The 16327-nt window shown below is 35.6% G+C and overlaps 1 protein-coding gene across 1 annotated transcript; it reads left to right on the top strand.

The window, feature by feature from the left end:
- The first annotated feature begins 6375 nt into the window (after positions 1-6375).
- Positions 6376-16210, top strand: LOC135687794 (endophilin-A3). Its single transcript, XM_065204462.2, has 11 exons — positions 6376-6536; positions 8403-8471; positions 9048-9120; positions 9821-9970; positions 10414-10475; positions 10924-10995; positions 11466-11532; positions 12128-12219; positions 13254-13357; positions 14096-14295; positions 14911-16210. The coding sequence occupies exons 1-11, from the start codon at positions 6492-6494 to the stop codon at positions 15054-15056; spliced, it is 1080 nt and encodes a 359-aa protein (XP_065060534.1). The 5' UTR covers positions 6376-6491; the 3' UTR covers positions 15057-16210.
- Positions 16211-16327: the final 117 nt, after the last annotated feature.

Raw genomic sequence — 16327 nt, 5'->3', positions numbered from 1 at the left:
CACACACGATGCGTCATCGAGCGGCGTGTTTTTTGTTTTCCAATGCTGTTCACAGCAAACTTGCAAAATTCTTGACAAGTTGTACTGTATTCCTTGCATTGCAAAGTCAAGCTGGACATTTAAGTTTGCTACAGAAACGGATGAAACGGTAATCTGAAGCTAATATATCAAAAACAGCATCTTGGCCAAAAAATGAGGTATTCTAAGTCTCGTGCGGTTTCTTTAACATTTCGGTTCGAGAGGTTGGCCAATGTTTTGACAGGAAGACGATTCTCTTCAAGCATTCATTATAGAACCGAAATTTTTATTGATATTAAAGATTTGGAAGGTCTACTACAATTAGCAAAATGTTTGGCTTTACAGATTCATGGGGTTTCCCTTCCTGCCAAAATTCGAGGGAAAATTAAACAGCTTATTTTTATCAACACTCCCCAAAATTTCCATGAATTAAAATCCTCGGAAATACACCTTTGGGAGGTATTGAAAGCTAAACGGAGAGTGATTGAAATATTTTTTTACCAAAACGGAACATACAATGACTCAACATCATTGTTGAATTGAACATCAACGAGGCAACTTTATAGACAAAGACACTAAACACGAATAATACTGTTACTTATCACAAACTAATAAATGTGATTTGGTTTTGTTACTTTCAGAATTTAGCCCCCCCCCCCCCCCCGATGCTTTAATCAGAGAGACTCATCAAAATATACTTCACAGAACAAGCAATACAGTTTTATAATGGCCTATTTCAGAAGCTCCTTGTTTACGTTTCTGGCTGTCATGTCGTCTGGCTCCTTGTTTATTCTCTAGGTTTTATATTGTTCTGAAGCGTCACCGAGCGTCAAAGTTAAATTTATTTAACTTTGACGCTCGGTGACGCGTGGCTGAAAAAACGCGCTGCGTGCGCATAGCTGCCGAAAATGCTAACCATATTTGGTCAGCGTCATGACGCGCCGCGCCGTGACGCGTCCAGTGTGAATTCAGCTTTAGTGCTATGCTGAAAAAAGTGAAGAAATTTTCAAATGTCCATTGTTGAAAAGCACAGTGTCTATTTAGAGATAGCTCCAAGGACTATATATCTTTTAGTGATATATTTTTTGTATTCCAATTAAAAACTAACTAAATATATTTAATAAAATGTGCCATTCATAGCCAAAAAAGCCACAGGGTCACCGAGTTCTGGCTATGTATGGAACTTACAATATACAACATTCAATTATACTTACTAACAAGAGAAGTGAACACAACAATTTTAGAAAGATTTAAACGTACCAAAGGTGTGTCTTAATTTTATTGATGATGTAAATCGTGACGTTTTTACTATGTTGATTTTTCATTGAAAAAGATAGAATACTTTGGATTTTGATCTGCGTGGGTTTCTTCCTGAAAATCAGCGCTTATATTTTACATCTTATAATATTCTTTAAAGAACCTTCTGGAACTATGAACACTTCAATATATGATGACGACGCACCCCATTCAGCAAAAAGTAAAGTAGTAAGATTCTATCAGATGTTCATAAACGGTGCAAAACATACTATTGCTTTTAAACCGAAAATCAGTATATAGAAATGTAGACAGCTAGTAAACATGTCAAAAAAATAGCTTTTATGCTAGAAAGAAATCCAAGAACATTTTATCTTTTTTGTTCTGGATCAGCTGCAGAAAAGACAGAAGCCCTCAACTACTCCATACGTCTAACTAATGCAAGAATAAAATACAAGAAAGCTGAATTGAAAGAAGGAATACTCAAAAATACATTGATTCCATTACTGATAGAACAGCGGATGTATTTTAATTTCCTGCCAACTCTCTTCAAACTCATACTTTAATTCCAACAACTCAAAGAACAGAACAAACAATAGTGACAGACGCAATTCCCAATTTGATCGTAGCAACTATCATTAACCAAAAACAGCCAAAACTGGAGCAATCGGTGTAAATCCGTCAACTGGTAAAGATTTACCGTCGACTGGTACAGATTTTGAACTACAATTTTTAGCTAGAGCTTCTTCGTTTAGATACAAACCAATGAAAGATCATAGAGACAGTGGCGGCGCCAAGTGGTGGTATGGGGGGTCATCAGCCTTCACTTTTGTCGAAACATGGTTCGAAACATCGAAACGTTGATTTTTCTTTGGAAAAGATAGAATACGTTGGATTTTGATCTGCGTGTGTGTTTTCCTGACGACCAGCGCTTATATTTTTGCAAAAATGTTCAACTTCAAAACAATGATCCAACTTTAGGTCCCGAAATAAAAAATAAAAAATAAACTTTAAGTACTAATATGGCAAAATTTGAATGCCAAATCAAGAAACGTTTAGTACTCAGTGATGATCCAAGTTTCTTATAAAAAACGTATAGAGCAGTTCGGGGCCTGTAATCGACATGTAGCGATGTATAAAATATGTACGTGTTTAAGGTTTTATTGATATTTTATAGACGTAAAGATGCATATTATTTTTATGAAAATAATAAACAAATTCAATATTGATACATATTATATAGCTTTGATTTGGATGATCAAGAAGGAGTCTAAAACAAGTGTTATCTGATTTTTCTTCAGAAACATTAAATCTTGCCTAATCTTGCAATATGAAAGTTGCCTATCATGACTAGAATCATTTTATAACATTATACACTTTTCATGCTAATCACTGCAAAAAGTGGTTATCACTGCACCGTAAAATGACAATCTGGAACACTGCAATTCCAATATATTTAGTTAAGGGCATAAATTTAAAGATACAGTGGGTCTGTGATCTCAAATGTGCCAAATTTTCAAGTGATAAAAATATTGGCCAATTCAATTCAATTCAATTATTTCTGTATGGGTTCTCATTAGACTGAAACATATGTATGAATATCACCGGAAGGGGGGGGGGGGTGGGAAAACACATGATTAATTACAAAATGTTTTTTAGGAAGAGGCCTTGCCCCGCCCCCTTCACTCCATTGTCGCATACAAAATGGACCGACTCTTCAAAACCAAAATAAAAATGTATAAAGAGGGGATAAATAGTAAGTTTGAGGAAATGACAAGAGACCTCGCACTGTAGTAACATGGGTGATTCGTTTTCTTGGCATTTAGGTAAAATGGAGAACTGTTGTAGGCATTTAGTACTTTGAAGGGGTAGGAGGGGGGGCTAAGGACACTGGATGAAGTATGGACCTTTGTGTAAGCTATCGTAAACTTCTTCCAGGGCCATGCCCCCCCCCCCTTTTCTGCAGAGCTAAAGAAAAATTTTAGGCAAAAGTGAAAACGAATGCAGTGTTTGATTCTGTAAGTAACTTTGCCTATATTCTCTTAAATATATCCTTAGCTTTACTTTGGTTGCTATGTCTTCACCATAGAAGACATACATAAAATTGAATATAGGAATTAGATCGAAGAAATCGGTCATTGTCTAAGTTTTATAACGAATAACAGCTTGGCTTAGCAAATAGATCGAGAAATCTTGACCTGAAAAACTTGGTGCCAGCACAAATTCTTCGTTTTTTCCATTGCCTAAACTTGGCACACAAGGTCTATTTGTTAGCAAAAACTTTCTCAGAAACATTAAAAAAGAGAAAAATCAGCTGTTGAAGGAAAAGAAACAGCTGGAAAGAACTTTTTTGAGGATATGAGAAATAAAGTATAGGCAGATTTGTTCTTAAAAAGTATCATCAACTTCAGAGTTTGATCGTTTGGAAATCCATTCCTACTAAGAAAAAGAATATATCGACACAATTATAAATTATATTTAAACTCATTTTGACAAGCCCAGTTTGAAGGTTTTTCAAATTTTTGTTAAAGCACTTAATTTCCGAAAAAGTGAAGATCAGATGTTACAAAGTTATATCTTAGCTGTACAAAACTGCTTAACTTTTTATTTTTAGTTGATAGTTTTTCTGTTGACATTTCAACGTTAATGTTTTTAATTAATCCGTGTTCCATTTATTTTTCCCCTCATCTTATTTCGGGTAATTTTAAAATCTAAAAAAAGGTTTCATTACGAGCTATATTTTAATGGTTATTCTATCTTTGCAAAACTTTTCTATTTCAAGTCAACATCACAATAGACGCGACTATGCGACACCTTCAGTCAAAATTCATTTAGATACAGTTTCTGGCCATCCCTAAGCACCATAATTCTGAAATTCTTCTTGCCACCAACCATGGTGGCGGCCTTTCCTAAGCCCTTTCAAGACTTTGATATTTTGGCCCCTTCACTTTCAAATACGTTTCGCCGGCCCTGTCTTCCTTTTTGAAAACATGTACGTAACAATAGTATAAGTCGTTTGTGTAAAGGTTAGTCAATAGACCAATAATCTCTCTTGCCATAATTTTCCTACCCAGTCCCAGAGCCGTAGAAAAGGCCTACTTTTCACAGTTATTTTGTCTGGGACCGACTGGCTGGACATATTGGGGGTGTCACACCCCCATACCCCACACCCCTCTAATTTGCACCTCTGGCGCACTACCCACAGGAGCGCCTGCACAAGATTAAGGCAGGAGGGGCAGTGTTGGTGCTGAGGGCAAAAAGTAGAACTTTTTCACTACCATAATCGATTACTTGTTAGGGCGAGTGGTACTAAGGATGGCACACAGGGTCTATTTGTTAGCAAAAACTTTCTCAGAAACATTAAAAAGGAGAAAAATCAGCTGTTGAAGGAAAAGAAACAGCTGGAAAGAACTTTTTTGAGGATATGAGAAATAAAGTATAGGCAGATTTGTTCTTTAAAAAGTATCATAAAGAAAACTTCAGAGTTTGATCGTTTGGAAATCCATTTCTACTAAGAAAGAGAAAATATCGACACAACTCATTTTGACAAGCCCAGTTTGAAGGTTTTTCTAATTTTTGTTAAAGCATTTAATCTCCGAAAAGTTAAGATCAGATGTTACAAAGTTATGTCTTAGCTGTACAAAACTGCTTAACTTTTTATTTTTAGTTGATAGTTCTTCTGTTGATATTTCGACGTTAATGTTTTTAATTAATCCGTGTTCCATTTATTTTTTCCCCTCATCTTATTTCGGGTAATTTTAAAATCTAAAAAAAGGTTTCATTACGAGCTATATGATAGTGGTTATTCTAAAACTTTGCAAAACTTTTCTATTTCAAGTCAACATCACAATAGACGCGACTATGCGACACCTTCAGTCAAAATTCATTTAGATACAGTTTCTGGCCATCCCTAATACACCATAATTCTAAAATTTTCCTTGCCGCTAACCATGGTGTGGTGGCGGCCTTTCATATGCCCCTTCAAGACTTTGATATTTTGGCCCCTCCACTTTCAAATACGTTTCGCCGGCCCTGTCTTCCTTTTTGAAAACATGTACGTAACAACAGTATAAGTCGTTTGTGTGAAGGTTAGTCAATAGACCAATAATCTATCTTGCCATAATGTCCCTACCCAGTCCCAGAGCCGTAGAAAAGACATACTTTTCACAGTTATTTTGTCTGGGACCGACTGCCTGGACAAATTGGGGGTGTCACACCCCCAATACCCCACACCCTTCTAATTTGCACCTCTGGCGCACTACCCACAGGAGCGCCTGCACAAGATTAAGGCAGGGATGGCAGTGTTGGTGCTAAGGGCAAAAAGTAGAATCTTTTCACTACCGTAATAGAGTACTTGTGAGGGCGAGTGGTACAAAATAACATATTTGCATGCATCTGCGCCACCCATACAATTGGGTTTTTTGCAATCAGAGCCTCTACGCATAGGCATATCCATGCAGTTGGGTATTAAATGGCCTTATCATTATTCGAAATGTTTGGTTTTACTCAAGTCATGGCAATTATAAATTGGCTGGTTCCAAAACTTGATTGTCCGCTTATACTCTATGATTGCAGAATCATTAAGAATGTAAAACAAAAAAAATTATAATCGCAACGTATTTAAGGGCACTGCTTGCCCCCTTTGCCCCTCCTTGAAGAGGCAGGAGGGGCAACTGCTGCCCCTGCAGCCCCTCCAGGGTAGGCGCCCCCTGACTATCCAGTAAAATATAAACGTCAGAGAAATAAACCCACAGGCTGAAATCAATGGTTTTTAGCTGGAGGATATTTGAGATAAAAAACAATCGTTAGCATTGATTTGTTTGCGCTTGTTTAGTATACGTTTTTGTTCATATGTTGTGCAAAAGAATTCGATGTCGGACAATAAAGTGACAATTCATCATGCCTTTATATGTCATATTACTCACGATGAAACTAACCATTTCCGAGTCTGATTAATTTCAATTTTACCAGGCAAGCTATTTAAACTTAAATTAAATTATATCCCAGTGTTTATCCATGGAGTCAAAGCTGCTCAAATACAAAATGCAATAAAAATAATCTCGTTAAAAAATTGCTAATAATAATTGGACAAGGAAGCATCAACAACACTACATGCTTGAAGTGTATGACACATTTCTTGACATTTCGGTTCTGAGTTGGCGGAACGAATTCACGTATAGCAGAAACTCTGTTATCAAGTGGCATAAAAATTGTCAATCATGTCTTTTGCAGGACTTAAAAAGCAATTCAATAAAGCAAACCAGGTATGAAAGGATATTCTTTAAACTTTTTGTTTCTGAAATAGAGCGTGATCCAAAGCATGCGATTAAATTCGACATGCTCTTACATGCTCATACTGTGTAAATGCTGCAATATGGCCTACTAAATGCCTCCTGCACAACTTCTTGCACGAAACATAAATCTTGTGTTTATATTTCAATATAAGATGTAACACCACTGTTGTTTAGATTTAGATTTCGGACAACTTATGCAAAATCGAAAAGCCTTGTTTCGGGACATGCTACTACCATCCCACTCGTCTTTACTACCATTTAATTAATCAGTCGGTAAGAACTCGCTGGATAATCTTATTTGCAATGAGTTGACATAGCAAATTGTAAACTTAAATTCATTATAGCAAGGTATCAAAGCCATTTAATCAATTTCTGAAGAGTGTGTAGAGTTTTTGTTTGCCCAACTCAAATACTTGTCAAAACGATTGAATTACGCTTTTGAATTTGTTTTGAGCATTCATTTTTCCCCAAATATATTGTTTGCACAAAAATTTCTTATCTTGGTTCTTCAATTCTAATTTTGGTGTCTTCTTATCAGACCCTAAAATTGGAAATAATTCCGATAGATTAGCTAAATCAATCCCTGACGTTGTTTATAAACGATAGCCTGATATAATAACTTTGTCAAACGGGTACCCCACTTCCTGAATTCCGAAAGCAATGAGTAACTTCCTAAATTTACGAAAAATTGGGCTTTGGATAGAACTAAACGGAAACTTGAAATTGTGGTCGCATGGCTCCTGCTGACTCCAATTAAAGATGGCTGCTTGCCAATGATGTCATTTTAATACTGCAAGGTTGCCAAAAGCAACTTACGAGTGGTTTTAGTTTTACCCTTTTTGTTGGAGCCTTCTTTCATTCTGTTTTCCTTCCCCCTCTGCCAATCTGTTAATTTGTTTCTTATAGTATGAGCAGGTTTTAATTTGTGATAATAACACTTTGCAACAGCTATGTTTTCTTGCTAAAAACCAATGTTCTCTATGTTCTCAACCTATCTTTAAAAGTCTCGAGCGTCTTGCAATAAGGGGACATTTTGTAGGCCTTAAAATTACCTTTTTCCATTATTAAACATTGTATCATGCCAGAAACACTATAAATAACCAAATAAGCAACCTTTTTGGTTAGTTTCCCTCAGTCTGACTAGAATTCACTGCAAAGTAAATTGATAAGAATCCCCTTTAATCAAACCATTTGTCTGTCTTATTATTTCTCTAAAGCTCTATTATCTGTCCAAATAGCTATTCAATAAACCACCAGGTTTTCTCTTTGACAAAGCTTTAATGGATTCAGGTAAACCAGATGCCCAACACACACCCTACTGGTTTATTTTCCAAAGGATAAAAATCTAATTTTATTGTTTAATTTAGTGCTTTCACTGTGATATTAGGCAGTCCTTGGTGTTTTAATCCCACTGTGATGAATTAAAAATAGAAACCAGAACTGCAGAAACACAACCAAATCCACAGTAAAATTACACAATTCTTTCTTAAATTCTGGTTATCTATCAGTTTGTTTCTAATATCAAACTCTTGCTTTTTGCTTGAGATTCTGATTGCCTAGTTAGATTTGTCAATGCAGATAATAAAATCACAAATTTATATACAGTAACAGCTTGTCTAATCCTTAGTTCATCCTTTGGTATGGTTTTTGATGTGAGGGTTTTTTGCTTCCATGACAATTTTCAATCATTTTGCAGTTTGCTGTATTGAATACTAAAGTTGTCCCAAATGCCAAGTTACCATTGATCTAAAGTTATTGTGAGATCAGAAAAATTATAAGCATTAAAATTTTCATTAAAACCATTTCTGTTTACTTTAAATCTAACTTTCTTTTCAGTATATGAGTGAGAAATTAGGTAGTGGCAAAGGATCACAATTAGAAGAAGATTTTATCGAATTAGAAAGGGTAGGTCTTTTTTTATTTTTTATTTTAATTTGTTTTTGATGTTGAGAATGTATTTCCGAGTATATACGATGCCATACAAAGGCCAAAATATTGCATACATGTGGGCATTTCTCAAGTATAAAATTTTGGTAACTCGAAAACAATTTAAGGATCTACAAGGATTTTCAACGAGACCATCATAGGCCTTACTTTTTCAAAAAAACTTTCCTCACCATGTGAGGATGTTTTGATAAATTTTTAAAAGATAATATGTCATTTTGCAACACGTTTTTTCATGCTTAAATGTGTTAGCCCCCTGCCCCCCCAAACATCTTTCTCGTCAGAAAATTTGGGTTTTTTTTGGATAAGTGAAAAAAATTTAATTTGCTGAAAGCTCATCTAAAATTTTGTCTTGTTAGAAAATTGTGCCCAGCCCAAATGAAAGCTTGAATTTTTCCACTGCTGGTGAATGTTTTGACAAAACAGATCTTTAATATATTACTTGTATTGCATCAAATAGTTTTTCCATGAAGTTGATAATACTTTAAAAGTTGATAATTTTGAAGTTAATAATTTTCACATTAATGTTTTTTGCAGAAAACAGATGTATACAATCACTTTGTTGATCAGCTACAACATAAAACCAAGGAATTTTTACAACCAAATCCAGGTTAAATCTTTGATACATGAGATTAAAAAAGCAAAGTGTGATTTTAGTATAAGCTAGAAATTGATATCCCCCAACCTATTTGCCATTTAGCCACAGCGTCTTATACTAATCCCGCTTTGTATTCAGCACAGATAGCTGATTAGAAATTCTTAGCCAATATTTCAAGATGTTCAGTCCACTTGGCTCTCTGTTATGAAATGCAACTTACTATTTACTTTTTGTCACAGTAACTTGGTGTTATAAAGGTGGTGCATTTTAAGGAGGTACCAACGACAAATGAGCACTGATAATTTTAAGAAAGTTGGCAATAAAACAATGCTCTCAAGTTTTCAAGTCGTTTTTAAAGCATTTTGCTGGTCACCCACACTTTATAAAACTTCTAATGGTTTATGTAACTTTAAATGCTCAAATGTTAAGCATGAAAAAGAAATTTAAAATAGGCTTTGAAAAAAAAAATTTTGAATCATAATTATATTTTTCCTCTGACACACTTCTGAATATAAAACATCAAAATATAGATTATATAAAATTTCTGTATGACCATTTTTAAATTTTGTACTACGAAAAGATTGTTTTTAAAAAGAAAATATAGGAATGGAAAACAATAAAGACATGTTAATAAATTATGTCTCCATGTTGCATTTGGTTTTAATGGCATTCTTGATTGAACAAAAATGATTAATCTTGAAATTCTTTCTAGCTGCAAGAACAAAACTAAATTTCCAGACTGCAGTACTTAAGGCTCGGGGACAAGCAAGAGGAGAGAATGTAAAATATACCCAACCTGAAAACATTTTATCTGATGTGTTAACAAAAGCAGGGACGGACATTGGAGAAGACTCACCTTTTGGTAAGACATTCGAAATATGTTCTAATATATGAAGATATGTAATCAAGATTTGAATCTTCTGTGCACAATTACAAAGTTGTTGTTTCAAAGTTTTGCTTGACATATGAGAGAAAGTTTCTTGTGGTTGTTTTTAAATTTAATGGAAACTGCTTATCGCCAAATGAACAATTTAGCATGAACCTCAAAAATTACAATGTACAACTGCCTGGTTCTAACACAGGCAGTTATAAGTTGTAACTTTTTATGAAATCATGTGTTTGATTCATATAGTGTTTGAAAAACAGCAAAGTGAAGCCTCCACTTTGACTTTGTCATATTCAAATGTAAATCATTACATACTGTTTCAAATGTCATTCAACTTCTAACTTGATTAGATGTCTAGATCCACAAACATGTATATACATCATTAGTTTTGTTATTCTAAAAGTTGAGTTTTCCCATAGCTACAGCTGCATTAAGAATGGGTGAGGCTTTCTCAAACATGGCTGAAATAAAAGATTCTTTGGTGAGTACCTTTACAAAAAGTACCCTCCTTTCTACTTTGATCAGTGTCTTCTCAATAAACAATGTCACGTTCATGTTCCCATTACCAAGCAATGCATATCTAACTTCATAAGGCAATGGAAAGCTACCACAGTGGCTTTAGTGATCTGACCAAGCAACCATTGACCAATCAATAAAGACATATGTGAGTGGTTACACTTTTTGATTGGTCAATTTTGATTGACAAACAAACTACTTTACAATCTGTAGGTAGTTTTCAATGCTCAATATTTATGTAATCTAAATAGTTTACTTCAAAAGCTTTTGAAGATAATTGCTTGTTATGGCTAAAAAATGTTTAGGAAAAAAAGATTATATATACATGTTTGGTCATTACTCAATTAATTATTTTTAAATTTACATGATTTTTGCTTTTGCATTCACATCTCTTTATTTGTACTATTTGACAGGAAATGAATGTGAAACAGAACTTTCTGGATCCTTTAGAACAACTGCAGAACAAAGATCTTAAAGAAATCATGGTAATATTTGCTTATTGATATAATGAGTTTTAATTGTCTCTCATTAGGCTTCTTTGATTTTAGAAGGACAAGCTTATTTTATTGGGAAGTTTATGATCCATTTAATTTATTAGCTAATCGACTGTGTCTCTGATTATGATTCCTGAATTGTAGAAAGTTGAACTTTTGAGGCTTGTCATTTCATTTTGTCATTTCATTTTCCAATCATGCATTTCGTTGAGCACCATGACTGCACTATAAAAATTACACTCAGGCATGTTTGCTTCAAAGTATACTAACGAAGAATGGAAGAATTCAAAGTTTATTTTGGCAGGCTAAGAGGAGCCTAAACTAATGAAAGAAGCAAATCAGAGAGACCTTAGATCTTTCTTTTGCCCAGAACTTATTGGTAGTAATGGGTGCTTGCTTGAAGCAATGTTAATTGTGTTTGTGATTCTGCGATTGACAAAACAATCACTCAATTCGTATAGCATCACAGGAAGAAACTCTCTGGTCGACGACTTGACTATGATTACAAGAAAAAGAAAGGAGACAAGGGTATGTGGTCTTAACAAATCTCGAAAGCTCCTCTTAACTAAACCCCCAGTCTGGAAGGAGAATTGTTAATAAACTACCCTGGGGGCTTAATCAAGATACAGCAGAATGCTGTAGGGTGGCAACACGGTAATGGTTTATGAAACTCCCTTGCATTACCCCTTTGTATAAACCCCCTCTCTAAAAAGTGCCTAAATTAATTAGCCCCTAGGAAGCTTATTCGAGGATTTAAGATACCTGAAGATTTATGGCCACAACAGTTATTCTGTTCCAGGATTATCTTCATCCATCTTTAACCAAGGAGCTCTGCTTTGGCAGTGCTTGATACTGAAATATCAAATTTTATGTGTACACAAAAACCAATAGATGAAAACCAACGTTTCGACGTCATATTTCATTCCTCATTAGTCTTTTGTGAGTTGAATTTTGATGTAAAGCAACATTCAGCAATCGTATCGCATTGTTTTATGCTGATAGACAAATGCTATTGTTTTTGTAGAGCAATTCTATTGGTTTGGTAGATAATTATCATTGTTTCGATAGACCAATAAACAGCATGATGGTGTGCCTTTAATGGAGACTTTAATCATTATTTCAGTAACAAAAGAAGAACTGAGAATAGCAGAAGAGAAATTCGAAGAATCAAAAGAATTGTGTTACAGTAGCATGATGAATCTTATGGACAGTGACGTAAGAAAAAACCCTCTTCATATCACACGATTTTCTCCTGCTTTCCTTGCTCATCAAAGGCATTTACCATAATGCCTCGAATAGGCCCCCGGGCGCCTATTTAATTTTTGAGGCTCCAGGATGGACGCTTATTCGAAGGAGGCGCTTAATCGACGGGGGCGCTTATTCAAAAAGTAGATTTGGGTACAAATTGTGTTCTTCATTAATCTTTCGTGTTGAATTGCTTTCCAATTATGTTTTCGTTGGAAATTCGAATAAGCGCCCATTTCTGTAGGTTGAAGGATGGGCGCTTATTCAAAGGGGCTCTTATTTGAGAAGGGCGCTTGTTCGAGGCATTTCGGTAATCTCTTTTTCACACCTTAAAAGGATGTGTGATCTTCGGATGAAATACTGTTTTAGCACAATCATGTTTAAAATCAGCATTTTCTACACATATCTGGTAGTTGAGTGAACATTACCAAATCTTGGAAAATATTTAATCGAGCAGTAGTGTGATTTAAAAGACCATTGATTGGTGAAGTCACAATCAAGTTTATCTTTTCCAATGTCGTCCGTAATATGTTAGCTTTGATTGACATCATACGTGTAGATTGCTTAGAAGGGTGTCAACAATCTTATCATTGCAATAATAGGAGGCAACCAGTGGCGGATTTAAGGGGGGCAGCTAGGGGCCGTTGCTCCTCCCTCGACGAGTTGAAGCAAGTCTGGCACCCCCTTCTTTTTAAATTGTGCGCCCCTTTCGAAGAATGGGAATCAGGTGAAAAGGTTTTTGAGACCGATAGGTTAATTTGATTCAAGGATTACCTCAAAGTTATTCTGTTTATTCTGAAAATGGATCTGAAATTGTTGTATACAGCGTACTCTTGTCATCAATTTTTGAAAATTCTCAGCGACATCACCCCCCCCCCCATTACCAACTGCCCCTCCTTCAAATTTGCTCTGGATCCGCCCCTGTAGGCAATCCGTGTTTGATTTAACCTTTGTTATTAGCATTATTGCCATCAATCATTAATATATTTACATCTGTCTTTTAGGTAGAACACATTGGGGAAGTACATGCCTTCGCGGATGCAATGAGGGATTACTACAAGCAATGCTTTGAAGTCTGTGACGACCTGGTTTCGCAGCTCAGTGACCAGTAAGTTGGATCATTTTTAAGAAGAACCAAGAAACGTTTTGTTTATACATAATATTATCTTTTACAGATGTTTGTAGTCTAACTACCATATGGGGTAAAACAGTCTGAATGTATCTTGTTTGTGTATCTTGGTTTCCCACAATAGTTCGTGCATTTTTCCCGCTACCTGCTAATTTTGATAGGGTAGCATTGAGTGGAAACTGAAAAAATGAAAAAGTGGAAACTGAAAAGTGATTTGGGGTGCTCAACACCACCCTCTAACAAGGGTATCTTTGGTGGGGCAAATCCTTTGCCTAGCAAACCTCTTTTTAAACGAGCCCCCCTGCTATGGCTGTAGATTTTCCTTTGATAGTAAAATTAATCTACGTTTCGTTTTGTATTTTGTGCGAGATGTTTTTCAGCAAAACAGTACTGCCTATCCGCTCTTAGCTTTAGTGCTGCACTTTTTAAATCCGGTCAATGAAGTTTGTCCGATTGAAGGACCGACTTAACGGGACCCAACTATACTATAAAGCAGCGAAAAACAGTTTGAGATTCAATCGAGGAAGAATTGTGTGAATTGATTTGAGATATACAAATTGCCTTGATCCTTGTTCCTGAGATTCTTTGCTAAAATAGACAGTTGTTGCTTGGCTGGTTAACGGTCATAAGAGGTTATTGTTGCTGCTAGCTTTAAAATCATTATTTTGTCAACATTTTAAACCTGCTGAATTTGGCAAACTGTGTCTTTTTTTCTAGAATGACCATCGCCGCCAGTCGGCCGAAAGCTGAGCGCAAAACCTTCAGCAAATCAAGCTACGATGACGGTAGCAGCGATTCAAGCAGTGATCAAGTCAATTTCAGCACGCCGATTAGCATTTCGCCGCCAGTGTCAAGACCGCCGGCGAACCCGCCTTCGCAGAAGCCCCAAGCAAGAGCTTTGTACGACTTCGACAAGGGTTGGTTTCTCATACATTTCTTTGCGTAGTTACACTCGAAAATAGCTCTTTATTCCGAGTTGCCGTATCACTATTAGCAAAAATCGCCATTTTTGGTAGCATGCCTACTTGCAAAGTTGTGGTAATGAATATAATTGGCCGAAATAAAACTGTCAGTCAACAGCAGTCATTCAATCTTGTTTTGGCCTAGTCGATTCTTTAATCGACATCTAGGTCGAGCCACTCGTAAGTAAAGCGGCGCCTCCCCCTGATGTAATAGCGGTTATCTGCGGCATAAAACAAAGCTACTTTGGTTGATGGTTTTAAATCATTTGTGCAGAACAGGATATGACAAAATATATTGCGAGAGAACGTGTGGGCGAGTCACACGACCAAGGTAAGACTCGAACCCGCGTCCAGTAAACATGAACGTCGTTGCTCCACCGACGTTGCCTGCCTGGTGATCGCATTAAGCGTAAAACTCAGATTAGCAACTTAGGACCGTCCTGTTTGATACACCAGAAGAGTGTACAGCTCTGCCTATACGTTATCAAGCAATTTATGACAGAGTGGTAAACTGTAATTTTCATTACTCCTACTTTCAGAAAATGTTTATTATTCAATTATTTTTTGCAGAAAACGAAGGAGAATTGAGCTTCAGAGAGGGTGATATGATCATGCTAACTGGCCAAATTGACGAGAACTGGTACGAAGGCACTGTGAATGGAGAGAGCGGCTTTTTCCCTGTCAATTATGTGGATGTCGTGGTTCCTTTGAAATAATAATGATTAAACACAATCTCAGCATACAAATATGTAGAAATGCGCTCGAAGAAGTTTGTTTCTCGCTAGTGTTAATTGATAATAAATATTTTTGATTTAGTAGCTTATATAACCAACCTAATGAACAAGCAAGTTAATCGGCTTAGTTAATTTAGCATCAATTAAAAAGATTAGTCATATCGCGAAAGCCCGTCACATTGTATTCGGTAATGCAAGTTTGTAGATAATATTACGTTCCAGTTTTTTATAAATACCAGCAAGATAATTCAACAGGCCCTCCAGTATTCGAATTTTAAGAGAAATTGAAGTACTACTTTAATTATATTATAAGCCGAAAGAAGAATTCAGCAGTAAAGTTGTAATCGATTTTGGAACGACAACAATATCAATGTAAACAGAAGATGTTAAAGGCACTTCGCATCGAATGAAAGCTTAAGACTTCAATTTCTGTCAATGGTTATGACTGATTGTTTAATGAAAGAAAATTCTTAGGAAACTCTACTTAGAGAAGTTAAAGTAAATGTGTTTTATTTTGGGTTGAATAAAGAGGTTTTAACTGTGCATGAAAGAATATGGAAGTTGTAACATCTTTGACGAACGTAGTTCGAATTCTGGAGAGTCTAGAACTTTTAATCTTCTAGAATTCTATGTTATTGTGCATGCCTTAAGATAATGCCTATTTCCCAGGACAATTCTGCTAGAATTTTATATTGTTTCCATATTCCCTTTGGATTTCTAGAATCAGCTTTTAAGTGCAATTTTTTTCCCGTGTGAATTCAAATTACACTGTAATCTTATTCTGTGTAGTTTGTTTTCTAAATAAGCATTTATAAGAAATCGTCAATGAAGAATTTTAAATCTTCTAGAAGGAAGAGGACAAGCCTTGACTAGCTGCAATCATTTCAGAATTTAGGGGCAAAATTAATATGGTGTTGGTATATTATTTTCTATTCTGTTTAACATTACTGTTAAGGTTTCTACCCGCCGGCTTAGTATTTTCTGTTTAAATACACTTAACAAACAAACAGCTTTTATTCTAGTTGCTTGACCGTCCAGTTTGTGATCACATATTAAACGTATTTTGTATTTTGTCATCGTAAACATTATATTTTAAAGTAAGTTAATTTGCAGATGATTATCAGGCAATTGCCGGATTTATTTTGTCCTGTCTTGTATTCTGGAAGTTCTTTGGCGGCTGGGCGGTAAAATCATGCAAAATTTGTTTATGAAGGAAAATCAAATGGTCAAGGAATGTTAAGAAAGCAATATGG

This window comes from Rhopilema esculentum, chromosome 20 (assembly GCF_057945365.1).
Source record: "Rhopilema esculentum isolate cy_ngs chromosome 20, ASM5794536v1, whole genome shotgun sequence".
Classification (NCBI taxonomy): Eukaryota; Metazoa; Cnidaria; class Scyphozoa; order Rhizostomeae; family Rhizostomatidae; genus Rhopilema; species Rhopilema esculentum.
This window is presented reverse-complemented; position numbering and strand designations above follow the sequence as displayed.